Here is a 16851-nt window from a genome sequence, read left to right on the forward strand (position 1 = left end):
AAGCTTGGTTTACATTTCCTTGAGCTAGTATTTAATGCTTACTTTCTAAAAACATTTTTTTATTAACCAAATATTTGATGAGGGAGCATTGTCAGAGAAGGCATCATAGTTAATCACATGAGGAATTGGAGTTAATAAGAGTTAAAGTTGATATAAGTAAATAATAGGCAGCTTGGTTTTTGTGGCTTTTAACAGCTTACTATTCACAGACCACAGATAAAGGAAAAAATATTTGTGAAACTGGCCCATGGACAAAAGTGCTTTTTTATGTAACCTGAGCATGTTACCTCGGACTGATAGAGGCATTAGATGATGGCAAGTGTATTATATTGTAACAAGATTGCCAAAAATTGATACATAACTAGAACATTCTTATTCTTATCAATCTTATTTCCGAAACTATAGTAGAGAATGCTAAGGTTTCCCAGTAGAAAATAATAAAATTTTAATTTTTCTTCTCAAGAGTATATTAATCAGTCATGTATTTAATGTGTATCCATTCTGTGCTTAGTCATTTGATAAATGATATGCAAGCCTGTAGAGGAAAACTATGACTTGCCTGTTTGCATAGCCAGAGGAAATTATAGGTATAAAGGGTGCATTGGGTCTAGTATGCTCAAGGACTGATGTGGAAATCAGCACACTGAAGAAGAGATATATATTGGGTAATCCTGAAAATTAAAGTCTGATGGAACCTGGAGGGCTAAGCTGAAGAGTTTGGTCTTTGTGTGGTAGATAATAGGAAGCCATAATAAAAGAAAATACTCGTTAAACTATAGAGATTATGGTGTACATTGTGCAGTGGGAACAAATAAGATCAAATTATAAAGGATTTTGAAACCGAAGAAGGCAAGTTGAAACGAAATGCAGTGAGGATTTGAAAGGCTTTTGACCAGTTTCACATGTTGTTGGTTCGTGGCATGATGAAATGAGGTGGTGTTTTGTTTTGTTTTGTTTTAAGAATGTTTGCTATGGCAGGATACATCAGAGCTATTTGCATGACAGAGAAGCTTGAAATAGGGAGAAGATACCGGAAAGCAAGAGAGATGTCGGCCTATCTGTTGAGCTGACATTGATAACATTTTGAAAGAAGACATTTGTTATGACAAATTTAGTTCATTTGTATACTCACTGAATGATAACTTGAGTAATTGCAATACAGTGTGTGCTAAACACTGAGGAGTCAGTGGTATAAAAAAATATGGTTGGAGCTAAGGGGCTGTTATTTTGTTAGAGGATGCAGAGTGAAGACAAGGCAAGAATCAAAGATTTGCACCAGGATTTCCAATTTGAACAATTAGAAGAATATAGGGTATGAATATGATAGGAAGATAAATTTGATAGAAGAGAAACATATTGTGGAAGTATGTGCGGGAGAGGGTAAGATACTAATATGTTTGGATTGGTAGATATAGATCTATTATATAGAACTTAATGATTGAAAATATAAATTTATATATTTAAGTATATAAATTAGGGTTTCATCCTCAGACTTTTCAGAGTGTTGGAAATTATAAGAGTATGTGTTTCATCTGACTTGGTCTGGGACTAGTGTTTATTTTCTTTTTTGTTCTCATAAAAATAAATGACATTTCTTTTTCATAAATTTCCTCTACAATTTAGTGTTATATGAGAATTTTGATATACATTTATCCTTTTTTATATTCTTTTTTTGAAGCGTTTTCCTGTCATACTAGTCACACAGGTAATACTATTGAGTTTGGGAGAAATGTTTGTCATAAAATAGTCTAATTTGTTCCAGTGAACTAGTCAGAAGAAAAATATCGATAGGGAAGCAGATGGTGATATATTTAGATTCTGAGTTTGTTATGTAGGTCTTCAGATTCCAAAAAGATGAATGCTGTAAGAATCGATTCTTAATATTCTTTCATTCTAGGACAACTTGTAATTTATTATTCCAAGGCCTTCATTTTCATCCTCATGACAGGTTTGACATCATCTGGGGTGACACTGACTACATGTATTTAATTGTGTACAACATGAATAGAAATAACCAAATATCACTAGTCCTTAACTCAGGCCTCCTTTTCTCCCCCCTTCTCTAAGGAACGACTACCAAAATCACTACAATCCCCATGACTTCCAAGCCCAATGTGATTGTTGTGCAAAAGACTACAGGAAAAGGAACGACCATTCAAGGCCTTCCGGGCAAAAATGTTGTCACAACGTTGCTAAATGCTGGAGTAAGTAAGAGCTTAAACTACAGACTGAGCAGTCCACTGAGGATTTTAAAGACCAGCTATATAAATATTTGTCTAAGGACTTTAGAACCCACAATGGATAGAATGGCTTGATTTACTCCTGCTGTGATGTAAAAAACACCACCTATTGATGCCATTTTTTACAGTAATTTCTAAAACATGTTGCTCATGACTATGTTGCTTATGACCATGATTTCAGTCTTAGCTTGGTTCAGATGGAAGATTTTACCAGCTTAACTCAGAGGAAACTCTGTCAGTGGACAGTTTTATTGCTGCTTATGGCCAGTAGATACCAGTCTCGTATTGGACATAGGCTAGGCAAAGAGAAGTATTTGCCGCTAAGACTAAATTAATGATAAGGATTTGTTACTTTCACTTTTACTTCTTGAGCTAGTGGGAAAAAAATCAAGTAAATTAGAGATGCATTTATAGTTCTGAAGGCAATTGTTACGAGGTTAAGAGATTTGAAGTTAGCCAAACCTAGGCTTTGTCTCTGAGTGTCATAGGTGTTTGGCTAACTTATTCCACTTCTCTCATCCATAATTTCCTCATTTGTACATTGGTGATCTCTACCAGTGAGTTTGTTGAGTTATGAGTAACTAACTGGTAACTGTTTTAAAAGTGCTTAAAACAGTACCTGGCCCATAAGTCCTCAATAAATTGTTTCTTCTTACTGTTATTATTCTTTGTACTTAACTATAGAGGTTTGGTAGTATCTCTACTTTGCTAGAAAAAAGAATACTATGCTTCATTGTAGTTGATCTCTAGTGGCTTCCTTGGCATCATAGTCTTTACAGTGCTGGTGGGTGTCTAGTATTAGATATTTTCATCATGTAGGAAAGTATAGATTATTCCCAGCCTCAGTTCACATAGTAAGCCAAAAATAAAGTCAGAATTAGAATATAGATTTTCAGAAATTACATGGTTTGTAATTTCATGGAACTTGATATTAAAAGAGAGGGGTACCATGTACTCTAGGTCCTATGGTCATATAGATATAAAAATAGTATATGTGAGTACTAGCTGCCATATATATCTAATAGCAAAAAGTTTGATGCAAGAAATGATAGTCAAACAAGAAGATCAGGGTATAAGACCATCCTCTTCACCACATAGGTACATGCACCTATACTCGTAACTTGCTTACCTGTGCATGTACACACACACACCAAAAGAGCTTTTTCAGAAAAGCCTGCTAGTCTGTTTTGAATGGGTCTTTATAATTTTACTTGGACAGGGCCCATTGAGCTTCTTAATAAAAGGGCACGCCCACTTGCAAGCTGGCAGCTCTTGGCAAATGATTATAGAGCTCTTTCCAGAGATGCTGCCGTGAAGGGTGTGTTATGTATTAAAATAAGTAATCGCACGGTTGGCAGACACTCCATGTTTTCCTTAGATTATTGCAGCAGATATTTAAACTTGTGAAGTTTGTAATCATTTAACCTAAATTTACAGAGTAATTACCTTTTTGCCAGTTCACCTAGGTGTTTTGTTTTTACTGGCTGCTAAATTTCAGTGGCTGCACATTTAGGTGATGGTGACTGAAAAGAAAAACTGATAAGGTGAAAAAATTTTAGATATTTTCCTTTTTAATTTTATGGATTTTAATTTTTAAAAAATTTTAGTACTTTAGTAAAATGACTGAATTTAATTTGTTAAGCTCAAGTATTGACTCCATAAATGATCAGAAAATAGTACTTAAGAATAAAGCAGATGAAAATGTAGAAAATGGTGAAAAGTTAATGGGCTTAAACTATCTAGTTAGTAGACTAAAGTGATATTAGTAACATGCTAATGTGGGAAATGTCCTAAGTTTTTTCTTTGTATTTTCCAGTGTAACCTCAGAAAAAATGTTAATATTGCTGCTGATTACATTTCTTGCCCACACCATTTCACATAGACATTCTGCTATGTAGCCTTATAACTTCATATTTGGGAAACTTAATTTATTTTGTATGTGAACATTTAGCTATTGGTAGAATGCACACTAATTTTTTTATTACACATATGTTTATTTCATATAAACTGTCACATAAAGATGAATATTGAGGGAGCACGACCTGTAGTTCCAACACTTAGAGATAACAGTATATACTCTCTAAATTTTGACTCTTTTAGTATATATATTCTGTGAATGACAGAGAATACTAAGTATTCTTAAAGAAGGTAATTTTTAAAATTCACTCACCAAGAAATATTTACTGCCTTCTTTGGACAGAAGGTTGGTCACATGACTTCTAAGATCATTTCAACTAGGTCTAACATTTTTGATCACCTGGAAGCTTATACTTTGTTGCACAATTTGCAACCCTTTCCCCATCATCCTGGTAAAACTTTTCTATGATTTTTCAGTAAAAGGACTTTTTTTTCCCATTTAAATGTATATAAATCTCATGTATTTACTGACTTCAATTTAGGGAGAAAAGACTATTCAGACGGTGCCAACAGGAGCAAAGCCAGCTATTATCACTGCTACAAGACCCATCACCAAAATGATTGTAACTCAGCCAAAAGGTATAGGTTCCACAGTTCAACCAGCAGCTAAAATCATCCCAACAAAAATTGTATATGGGCAGCAAGGGAAAACACAGGTATGCTAAGATATGGTGATTTTTCTTGACTCTGGTATATTTCAAATTCCTAAAATTCCAAGGTAGAAATCTGAACAAAAAGATGAGTAACACTGAAAGAACCAGATTATTAAAAGTTATGATTGAGTGTTTATAACCGTCTGTTTTCAAAACCTGTGTTTCTCTTTTCAGTACTTAAAAAAAATTAAATATTTGTATCATGTCATGAGCAAAAATTAGAGAATAGAATCCCCTTGGAGTAAAATTTGCTGAAGGTGTATGTTGTTATTTGAGAAGTAGATGGTTGACAGAGGATAGTAGTTATTCATAATCTGTCAAAGAATATTTTTGTGTAAGCTTATAGGACCTTTGAAAGCACTTGAGATATTTACTTATAAATTTTATTTCCTTGAAACCTAAACAATGGAGAAAGTAAAGATATGTTCATTTTTCAACCAGTAAATGATAAGGGAGCTTTTCTAGAAATTTACCTGGGAAATTGAGGCTCAGGATTTAATCTTGTGTTGGTGGGCTACTGTTTATTTTTCAGGTACTTTACTTTCTTGAGAATATCAAAGGAAATGATGTCAGCTTTGGTTGAAAAATGCCATTTTTAGAATTTTTGTAAAAGATAATTTATCTATAATAGTTTGCCTTTAGAGTCAGTTCCCTCAATATTATAGCCAAATAGTTTATATATCAAAACCATTAGTTTTGTGATTTTTCTAATAAGGTCAAATTGCTTTAAATTTCAGTGGCAACAGTTACATTTGCTCCATCATCTTTGTCATAACCCATGTTTTCATTCTTGAATTTTTGGAAATGGGTGACTTAGTAGAGCCTGAAAGATTTAGATTCATATAAATGGAGAAGTAAAAAATAATTGTGGTGAAGTAACATTTTCATTCCATGTACCCCATTGAAGTTAACTCCTGGAGTCCACACTTTGAATTGAATGGTTCAGTGTGAAACTTTCTTCCCGTTTCACTTGTTCTACTGTCTGTGTGGTTTTGACCTTTGCCAAGGTTGATTTGTCACATGTTCCTTATTGACTATAGTAGTTGTCTAAATTGTGGCTCAGCAGTAAAGAGTCTGCCTGCAATGCAGGAGATGCAGGAGATGCAGGTTCAGTCCCTGGGTGGGGAAGATCCCCTGGAGGAGGGAATGGCAACCCACTCCAGTATTGTTGCCTGGAGATTCCCATGGAGAGAGGAGCCTGATGGGCTAGAGTCCATAGGGTTGCAAAGAGTCGGAAATGACTGAGCATGCACGCACACCCAGTTGTCTAAATTAGTGTTCCTTTGGAGATTTCTTAAAAGATGACTTAGGTCCTAAGCAAGATTACTTTGTGCAGGTGTGTTAATTAGGAATTTCATTTGGTTGCTAAAAAGAAACCTGAAGAACAGGGGCTTAAACAAATTAGGGTTTTATTTTTATTATGTTGATAAATATTTAGAGGAAGGAAATCCTGGACTGTTATTGTGACTCAAAAATTCTCCTGGGAGATCTGAGGAAATCTTTCCTCTTATGCTGACTATGTATAGTATACATAAATACTTAAATTCTATCACACACACACACACACAGGGGAAATCTTTCCTCTTATGCTGACTATGTATAGTATACACAAATACTTAAATTCTATCTCTCTCACACACACACACTTCCCCTGGGAATCTAGGCTCCTTGTGTCTTTCTGTTCTGCCGTCCTTAGCTTGTAGCTATCATTCTTCTATATAACTGCAGATTGTAAAATGATTCCTGAAGTCATTTTAGGCAAGAAAAAACAGAGCAAAGGCTCTTGTCAGGATTGTAGCTGTTGTAGCATGAACTGTATATGTGGCCTGGTATAATTGATTCATAGATTGAATTTGTCTGTGATGATCAATGCTGTGCCCAAAGTATAATAAATGGACAGAGTACTGTTTTCCACGTCAGGAAAATATTTGTTTTATTATGATCTAGAAGTTAAACATATTTTAAATGCTCAAAAATTTATACTGGTTGTATTTCCACTTGTCTTCTAGGTTCTTATTAAACCCAAACCAGTGACGTTTCAGGCCACAGTTGTTAGTGAACAAACAAGGCAACTGGTCACAGAAACATTACAACAAGCCTCCAGGGTGGCAGAGGCTGGTAATTCATCTATTCAAGAAGGAAAGGAAGAACCACAGAGTTATACAGATAGTAGTTCCTCTTCTACAGAGTCCTCCCAAAGTTCCCAAGGTAAGACCCGTTTTACTTCTGATTTATATAATTATTGCTGAGATAATGCCCTAGTTCTAAAATAGTTGAATCTAAGGATCTCAAACAAACATGTATACTTTGACTTGTCATTTCTTTTGATTTTATTGTCTTTTGTTTGATGTGAGCAGACATTTTGTTTTTGGTAAGGCTTACCATTCTTTCTTGCCTGGCATATGTTCATCAAATAATTCATAAACTAGGTGATGATTTGGGGAGATAGATATTATCAAACTGGGTAGAGCTGTGATTCCTTTTGTTTGCTTTGAGTAAGTAGAAGTGTGCAAGAAAGTGAGTGTACCTTTTGAAATGATTTTTGCTGAACCTTGAGAAAGGATCATGGTGGCCAGAGATAGGCCTATAAATGGGCTGTATGTGGGTGTTCATACATTACAGTTTGCATGGAATAAGTCTTAGTTTATTTCTGTTCTAGAATAATAATAGCACTCTCTTTCACTCTCATAGGTGTTCCAGTTTAGATGATAATTGTGTGGTTGTCCTAATTATAAGGAAGGTGATATGAAGCCAGGCTCCATAGTAGGGAAACTAGTTATAGTTAGTGCTATTTTAATTATGTTGTTCTAGGGAGTCACTTATTGAAATAAACTCAATGATCATAAGCTTTGAGATTTTCTACAAATCTAGTACCTGTGTCTGTCAGTTACCTTAACCACCCATATTGATCATAAACTTTGAGACTTTGTACAAATCTAGACCCTGATGCTGGGAAAGATTGAGGACAAGAGGAGAAGGGGGCAACAGAGGATGAGATGGTTGGATGGCATCACTGACTAAATGGACATGAGTTTGAGCAAACTCAGGGAGATAGTGAAGGACAGGGAGGCCTGGCGTGCTGCAGTTCATGGAGTTGCAAAGAGCTGGACATGACTGAGCAACTGCACAACAACAACAGATCTAGTACCCGTGTGTGTGTCAGTTACCGTCACCACCCAGGTAGTATATTTATGCCTGTACTTAGAAGCTCTGATATATTGAAACAGAACTGTTTATCTTTCTTTGATCATTCCTCACTCACTCTGTTTCCTCTCCTCATCGTCCACATTATTCTCTCTGGAATGCTTTCTTAGCACCTTCACTTTTTCAATACAGTTTCTTCATATTGTACAGGCATTATTATTTTAACTCTTTGGTGGAATCATCCCAGATTAGTCTTACTAATGGTTCATATTGCTAATTATTCCATTAATTCAATTTGAACATTTATCTTTAAATTTATACTGTGTAGTAAGCTTTATGAGAAAGCTTCATGAAGGAGGTAGCATTTGAAATGGTCTTTGGAAACTCATTGATAAAAAAATAAATTAAAATATTGATTTTAGCAAACAGTATGGCTCTCATTTTAGAAAATGGATAATTTTCTTCAGCGTATTATTAGTAATAGTAATATTTTCTGAATCAGTTTACTAAGGTTTAATTTATCATTCTATATTGGTTATGAATCAGTTTATGTCTAGTTACAGTGGGGTGATATTTACTCTATTTCTTTTAGACTTACTGATTTGATGTGTATAGATTCTATTCTTAAACTAACAAGATTCTTTTTTCCTCTTTTATTTTTAAGTCTGTACTTATTTGAATAATTCCAGCTGTTTTTTCCTTTGAGAAATATTTTCATAAAAGACAGGTAAAATGTTTAGGTTATGAATTGGTGCTGAAATGGGAACCTGAACAGTAAACTATATACACAAGCTCAGGTTACCTTTGAAATTGCTGTTTTTTCCCTAAGGGAGCTGTAAGCCAGTCATTACTTCCCTAACATGCCATTTCATTAGGGAGCCTTTAGTTTTCATTCTAAGAAAAGGATAAAAGTTTGACTATTTTTGGAAGTGATTGAGTATAAATTTCTTGCTCTTTGATCTGTTATTATATGTGGCATCATTTATTTTTATTTTTGTTATTAATCTCTCATTGCATATTACTTCTTTTTAAAATATTTTATAATACAGAAAAAAATCACCAAAGAGGAATATCTAATATAGTTAACTATAAAGCCAGTTTAAAAAAATATTTATTTATTTGCTTTTTATTTGGCTGTGCTAGGTCTTAATTGTGTCCTGCAGAATATTCGTTGTGCTGCACAACTCTTTAGTTGTGGCACAAGGCTCCAGAGTATGTGGGCTCAGTAGTTGTGACATTCCCTGACCAGAGATCAAACCCATGTCCCCTGCCTTGCAAGGTGGTTTCTTAACTACTGGGCCACCAGGGAGGTCCCTAAAGCCAATTTTTATAATCTTCATTTACTCCTCTCCCCATTTCACTGTATAGTTTCTTAGTACATTCTCCAAAGACAAGGGACTATATATGCTGTGGGAATGTATATGCTGTGTTATAAGAAAGGGATAAAGGTTTTGTTAAGTCTAAGACTCAAGTTTGGTTTTCATACCTACTGGGAATATAAGCACTATATAACAGCCCATTTTTTCCTTTATATTGTTTTTGTAGTTTTTAGCCCACCTCTGTTTAGTACTTTTAATGTAATTTCAAATTTATAAAAAGTTACAGGAATAAAAAGAACTTCTGTGTATAGTCTTTTACTATATTCACCACTTATTTATATTTTGCCCTATTTACTTTGTTGTTGATTCTCTTTCTGTGCCGCCCCCTGTGTGTTTATAATTTTTGAAATTTTTAACCATTTGAGAACAAGTTGTAGATGTCATGCCTTTTATCTCTAAATACTTATATATTTGTTGGCTTATATTTCTTAAGGGTTAGTCTCTTCATAACTAAAATACAGTTATCAAAATCACGATTTAAAGTTTTAGTTCTATGATCTACAGTCCATTCAGATGTCATCAACTGTCCAATCATGTAATCCTTTGTAGTTTTGCCAGTACAGCAACCTACCCCCACCACCAGTCCACAGTCCACATCAGTATTATGCATTATATTAAGTTGCTTTGTCTAATGTTTCTCATTTGATTCAGCATGAATTCCACAGATGTAGTGTATTCTTAGCTTTATCTTATCAGAAGGCACTGATGTCAGTTTGTCCCAATATTGATGATGTTATATTAATGTTGATCTCTTGGTTAATGCCTCCCCCCCGCCTTTTTTTTTTTTTTTTTTTTTGCATTATGAAATTACCATATGTCCCTTTGAGATTAATGGTAATATATGGGGAGATGGTTTGAAACTATATAAATATCATATCCCTCATCTTTATCTGCTAGTTTTAGCATCCAGTGATAATTTTCTAAAGTCTATTATTTGTTACCTAGTTGATAGTTGGCATTCTACTGTAAGAATAGATCGACTTTTCTTGACTTCATATCCTTTTTCTAGTGACTTCCTTTATACAAGTCTTAGAATAAAGATGTCTTTTTATGCCAAAGGTTTCCTTGATTCTACTTGTGGTTTCTAAACTTTTCCCACCATTCCCTGCCTGAAAGGAGAAGCAGTTTAGGCCTTATACATTATTTCTGAACTGTCTTCTCACAGGCTAGAATAGCGACCTTCATCTTCACCTTGTTATGGCACTTTCCTTAATCACCCTGGGAGGGTTCATTACTCCTTCTACACTAGGCTTCCAAAATTGCTTTGTACTACCAGCTAGTTTATTATTGATCATTTTATTTTGTACTTTTTTTGTTTGTTTAATATAATTATTTTCTTTTCCACTAGGCTACTAACTTCTTAGAGGCAAGCATCGTACTCATCTCTGTATATTCAGTATTTAGTGAAGAGGTTAACTAGCTCTAAGTAGACACTCAGTAAAAGTTTCTCTGAATGAACAAACAAAACAGCAACTGTAACAGCAACTGTGGCACAGGGTCAAGCTTCAGCCTTATAAATTCATTTTTGTTTCCTGAGTCCAAAACATTTTTTCCTTTCTGGGGTTTCTCCTAACCTAGTGGGTTAAGTGCTGTACACCTGAAGTATTTTTACATACTGATAGACAGCTAGATGACCAACTAATAGTTCAGGGTCATACTTACCTAGGTCGCTAAATGAAAATTGGGCCACATACCTTCCACAGCTCTTCAGCTTTCCTTCCTATTTGGATCTTCTTTTTTTCTCTTTTTCACTTGGGAACAAGGTTATTTGGCTTATTGGGTTCCATATTTTTTTTTAAAGAGAGAAAAAAACGTTAAAAGCAAAACTTTGTTTCCAAAAAAGGTTTTAAGTAGACTAGAATACAAGATTATGTGAAGTAAAATGGAAGAGAAAAAGGAGACAAAACCAAAGGTAGTGATTTAAGATGGAACATGAATGAAGCAAATATGAAAATGCATCCTATAAAGACATTGTTTTAAGTAACTTTTTTTCTAGGATGATTTTTCCAGAAGCTTCATGATCTCAGCAGGTTATGGTGAGGGTAAGGAATGAATGAAGGTTAAGCAAAACATACCAATACTTATTGCAGAACTTTTCAGAGTCATTATGTGGTGATATATATTGTGAAAGATGAAGAATGGCGTATATAATATAAAATGCCCCCCAACTTTTTTGAGCATGGAACCCTTCTTTTGCAAAATGTTCATTGGAACATTTGGGGGAAAGCTGTGTAAGCAGTTAAATACTGTGAGGGCCTTGTTTTTTATGACAGTATTTCAGAGGGAAGATACCTATTACATCATGGAAAAGATACAGACATCTTGGGTTTAGTATAGAATAGATGGATTAGGTGCGTGCAGCATCTGGGAGTCATTTTTATGAAGAACAGTAGGTGGAAACAGGACATTTATAGAAAAGAGAAGATGAAGATTGGGTTGGGTTGTGGGGGACATAGGAACTGTTGTCAGTTATCTTAAGGAATGTGACATAGAAGAGGGAAAAGAATTGGTCTTTGATAGGTACATGGGCAGAACTAGAACTGTTGAGAAGCAATCAGAAGACCTGTTTCCACTCCATACAAGAAAAATTTCTAATTGTCATAACTGTGCAAAGATGGAAGGAAATTACCTTGGAAAACAGTGAGTTCTTTAGTGCTAGATTCCTGGACTGGTGGTGATATTTTGAAGATTTTAACATAAGATCGATGATAGTATTAAACATACTTTTAGATTTTATTTTTTCTAGCTGAGAGGTCCCATGTGAAAGTTGAAAGTAGCTCAGTCGTGTCTGACTCTTTGCGACCCCATGGACTAATACGTAGTCCGTGGAATTCTCCAGGCCAGAATACTGGAATGGGTAGCCATTCCCTTCTCCAGGGGATCTTTCCAACCCAGGGATCAAACGTAGGTCACCCACATTGCAGGTGGATTCTTTCAGCTGCAGGGAAGCTACCAGGGAAGCCTGAGAGGTCTTACCGCTGCTGCTGCTGCTGCTGCTAAGTCGCTTCAGTTGTGTCCGACTCTGTGCGACCCCAGAGACAGCAGCCCACCAGGCTCCCCCGTCCCTGGGATTCTCCAGACAAGAGCACCGGAGTGGGTTGCCATTTCCTTCTCCAATGCATGAAAGTGAAAAGTGAAAGTGAAGTCACTCAGTCGTGTCCGACTCCTAGCGACCTCATAGACTGCAGCCTACCAGGCTCCTCCGTCCATGGGATTTTCCAGGCAAGAATACTGGAGTGGGGTGCCATTGCCTTCTCCAGAGAGGTCTTACAATTCTATGCAAATGTGATAGAAGCTTTTTATAGTAAAGACATATGAGACTTTCTTCCATAGAGATGCCTGAATTTGCCTTTGGATATAACAGTATAGTGTGTATCTCTAGTACATAACATACAGTATATGCCCGATAAATACTTGTTAAATGACCTATGGGGAAAGATATCTGAGGGTCAGTAGGCCACCATCCCCAAGAGAGGTAGGGAAGTGTGGATGGATGCACACTGCATAATCAAATGGAACTGTTGTATCAGGCTCCTGCTGTCTCAGTCATTACACTCTGACCTCAGCGTCAGATTTGGTAGGCAGTAGATTTAGCTAGTCTAAGCTAGAGGAAAATCACTCAAGGAATGTTTTTGATGTTTAGGTTCACACCCATTCTGTGTCACAGCCATTGTGGTTGCTGCATTGACGCTTTGTATGGTCAGCTGCACTTTTTGTGTATGGGCAAAAAGAGAAAAACCAGTCTCCCCAGTCCCTATGGGATGATGTTATGTGGGCTGATGTGTCTGATTAGGTGCTCCTTGTAGAAATGTGTTTTCTTTTTCAGTCTTGTGTTACCTTATCTCTCTACCAATGCAGTTTTTGCTTTCTTCTGGGTAGTTAATATGTGTATTTTACAGAGTTGGGTTGCAAAGTCATTCTTTGCCTATAGGTCCTTGTACCTAACCAAGGGGTACTTATAGCATCATGAGAGATTCTTAAAATTGAGAACTAAGTTTATATAAAATGAATGATTCCCTAATATAATCAGTTTTCTTTAAGTTTAATTTCTTATATATGCTCTTAGAATTAGTAAAGAAAAACTGCTGTAGGCCTCACATAGCTTTTGATATTACTACATGATATTGTTCTTCAATCATCTAGATTTTTTTTGAAAGTTTAATGGAAATTGTACATCCCTGGTGTGGCATATAGTCTACCTAGAGTTTAGAGGATAAGGTAGGGAGCAGAAATACAGTTTTGTTTTTATGGTAAATAAAAATTCCAGATATTTTGTATATTGATTTTGTTTTGGGGGGAAGATAGGTTTTTTGGTTTTGTTTTGTTTTTGAAGAGTCATTCCTGCTGCTTCAACCTTTTTGAACAACTTTGTGGTTTTCAAAAATATAAAATTCATAGAAGGGTGAACTTAGTTGTACTTATTCTTGGTTTTGGGGCTGCATGAATTACTTTCTGTGATACTTGCACTGACCATTCCAACTCATAGTAGTCTTTTTCTTTCTATTATATAATTGCCCTAATCATTTGACTTTATCTCAGGATACAAAGCTACACACACACACACACACACGTTTTATGTCTCCTCCATTAGAATCTAAACTTGGGAGTAGGAGTCATGCTTTTATAGCCTATGTAATTTCTTTGTGGTATCTTGGACCAAGGAGTTTAAGAACTTAACAATAGTGTAGTATACTACACTTATACTACTTATTCCATCTACTTATTCTGTAGATGGAAAACTCAAATAATTTGTTGTTTGATTTTATGTGTCTAATATTTACATGCATACTTACATAGCATGAATATAATAAGCCTTGAGTTAGTTAGGGCTATAATTTATTTTGAAACTAACAAAAAGGCTTAGAATTGAGAAATTTTCAGGCCACAACCAGAACAACAACAACAAAAATAAAACATTTCTATTGTCCTTCATAGTTTATAAAGCTCTTTTACATATATTATTTCATTATATCCTCAGAAATCCTCTGAGGTAGAGAGGTAATTTTAGTGTTGCCATTTTAGAAATAATGATACTAAGACCCAAAGAATCAACTTGCTGGTAATTGCTAGAGCTGGGACTGTAACCTAAGACTTTGAATTCTGAATGTTATATGTGTCCTATTATATCATGCTGCTTCTAGATCATTTATCCATTTTTCTTGTCAGTGGACAGGATTTCCTTTCAGTAATTCCAGTAAGTGTTGACTGAATGCTCAGGTTGTAATACAGAACACATTTTTAGGTGCATTGGGGAAAATAAGACTCATACCGCATTTCGTTCTTATGGTACGTGGACATGCACCCACCTACAGAAATGCACACCTATTTATCATAGCAGTTATAACATTGAATTGTAATTTGTCTCTTTACATGTCTGTCTCTCCAACCAGATTGTGTGCTTCTTGAGCATCCTTTGATTATTCTGTGAGCTCTTTTATATCCAGTGCCAAATGTAGACTGGCACATAGGTGCCCAGTCTGTTGAATGAATGAATGAATGAATAAGTGAATATAGACATGAAAGACATTATGCCCTCTGGGAGCTTACAGTCTTTTTGGGGAGATAAAGCATGAAGTTTGTAGTAAAACAAAGATTTTTTAAAAAGAACAAATTGTTTTTTTTTTTTTTTTTAAGAGAAACTTTGTTTATAGGGTTTTTTTTTTTTAACTAATATAAAACAGATTCCCAGCCTGTAGTTCATGTAATTGCTTCCCGGCGTCAGGATTGGTCAGAACATGAGATTGCAATGGAGACTAGCCCCACCATAATTTATCAGGATGTATCCAGTGAATCACAATCAGCTACTTCAACAATCAAAGCTCTGTTAGAACTCCAACAGACAACAGGTATGAATTCACATGCTCAGCTGAATGAAGCATGTTTTCTCTAGAGATGGGTTGTGCTAAAGTACTACTACTGTTATATTTTCTTTGTTATTATTTGAGCACATTTCCCCCCTCTGGACTTGTCTATAATCATTGGTTCAGTCTGTTTACTTGTCAGTTCATTAAGATGTTCACAGATATACAGATAGACAGACTGTAGTCTATCATTTCTATCAGAAGAAAGAAGAAAAACAGCACAGTTCTTTTCTTCTCTCTCTCCAGCTTAAAGTGGACAATCCTGTTGCCTTTTGTCACCAGAAAGGAGTAGGTCTATCGATTTCTAAGCACAAAGATAAATGCAGTACATTTGCCAATTCTATTCAAGAATAGTAGAAGGCAAATTGGAGGGCCCCTGCCATCCTGCTTGATATTGGTGGAGCAGTTTTGTGGTCATAAAACATTAAGGGCCTTGCTAACATTCTAATTTGTTTTTTTTATCTTCATACTTCTTTGTATAATATAACAACCTGAGCTTCCATGCAAAGCTGTTCTCATTTAGCAAGATCCAATCAGTATTTCCAGTTACTAAATATCTTCTATAAACTCTAGGCAAAACTGTGTTAGTTATACTGACTTTTCTATTATAATAGATCAGATATTGTCAGAGTTCTTAGGGGACCTTAGTGATGATCTCGTCCATTCGTTTCATTATGGATAAACATACTGAGACCTAGAGAGGTTATCCAGTTGACTAGTGGCAGAGTGAGATTCCATGTCTTTTGATTCCCAATTCAGTGTCCTCTCTACTTGTGGGGTGACTTTTGTATTCTTTTGGTTTTGTTTTACTTTCTTTAAATGATTATCTTGATTTTATCACATTTTATGCTTGGTGAGAACAATCTGAATGATTGCTTACTGGACTTAATTACTTACTGTTTGTTGTAACATCCACTCTACACTACCCAAAGAATACTAGCATTTATTTTAAGTCTTTGATTTTTTTATTGGTGTTATTTTTGGCTTTAGGCATTTCCTTAGCTCCTTGTCTTTAACATACTCAACTATTTCCGTTAATGCCTTATAGAGGGTGGAAACCAAATAATTTTGTAGAAAAAGTGATAATTTAGAAAGTTATTCTATCCATGGAAACCATTCTTGATTCCAGACCATTCCATAGACATTTTTGCAGGAACATATTTTCCTAACAGTGAATATTTTTATCCTTCAAGAGTCATAAAAATGTAACAATTCTTTGGGAATTATCTTGAATTTTTAATAGATCAAATTAAACTGGTCACTGTGTTGTGCTCTTCCGGGCAGTTGTGTCCTGGAGCAAATAATGCTAAGTAGTGCTTACTCACCCTTTGTTTTCAGGTTGGTGAACTGAAGAATACCAGGTACTGCCTTGACTAAGGGTAAAGGAAGTGTTCTAAAGGGATGTATGTACAAGGGAAACAGATCCAGTTGTTTGGCCTAGTGATAATAGGGGCAGATTTTAGTCTGAACGCCTCTGCGTTCTTGCTGTGCTGCTGAGTATGCTTGCACAAGTTGTGCACTCTATAGCCATCCAGTAGTCTGTGCTTTTGTTTTCAACTTCCTATCTTCTTAGTCACTGCCCATGTGGCACCCCAGAGGTCTTGTTCATTTTTCCATGGACAACTCTGGTTTTAGTACTTGTTTATAATAAAGTTAA

The 16851-nt window shown here is 35.4% G+C and overlaps 1 protein-coding gene across 50 annotated transcripts in view; it reads left to right on the forward strand.

The window, feature by feature from the left end:
- Positions 1–16851, forward strand: part of EMSY (EMSY transcriptional repressor, BRCA2 interacting) — an 80796-nt gene that overhangs the window by 50070 nt on the left and 13875 nt on the right. For 27 of the 50 annotated variants that reach the window (XR_015141573.1, XR_015141574.1, XR_015141575.1 and 24 more), the window contains 4 exons: positions 2068–2204; positions 4640–4813; positions 6820–7018; positions 15015–15179. Coding sequence is in view for 46 of the 50 variants with exons in the window: in XM_086338489.1 (XP_086194615.1) it covers positions 2068–2204; positions 4640–4813; positions 6820–7018; positions 15015–15179 (675 nt within the window). In the remaining 4 variants the exon portion in view is untranslated. The remainder of the gene's footprint in view (positions 1–2067; positions 2205–4639; positions 4814–6819; positions 7019–15014; positions 15180–16851) is intronic. The other 23 variants (XR_015141576.1, XM_086338500.1, XM_086338524.1 and 20 more) reach the window with 3 other exon arrangements.

This window comes from Bos grunniens, chromosome 15 (assembly GCF_055505025.1).
Source record: "Bos grunniens cultivar Pamir isolate PY7600 chromosome 15, Bosgru_T2T1.0, whole genome shotgun sequence".
Taxonomy (NCBI): domain Eukaryota; kingdom Metazoa; phylum Chordata; class Mammalia; order Artiodactyla; family Bovidae; genus Bos; species Bos grunniens.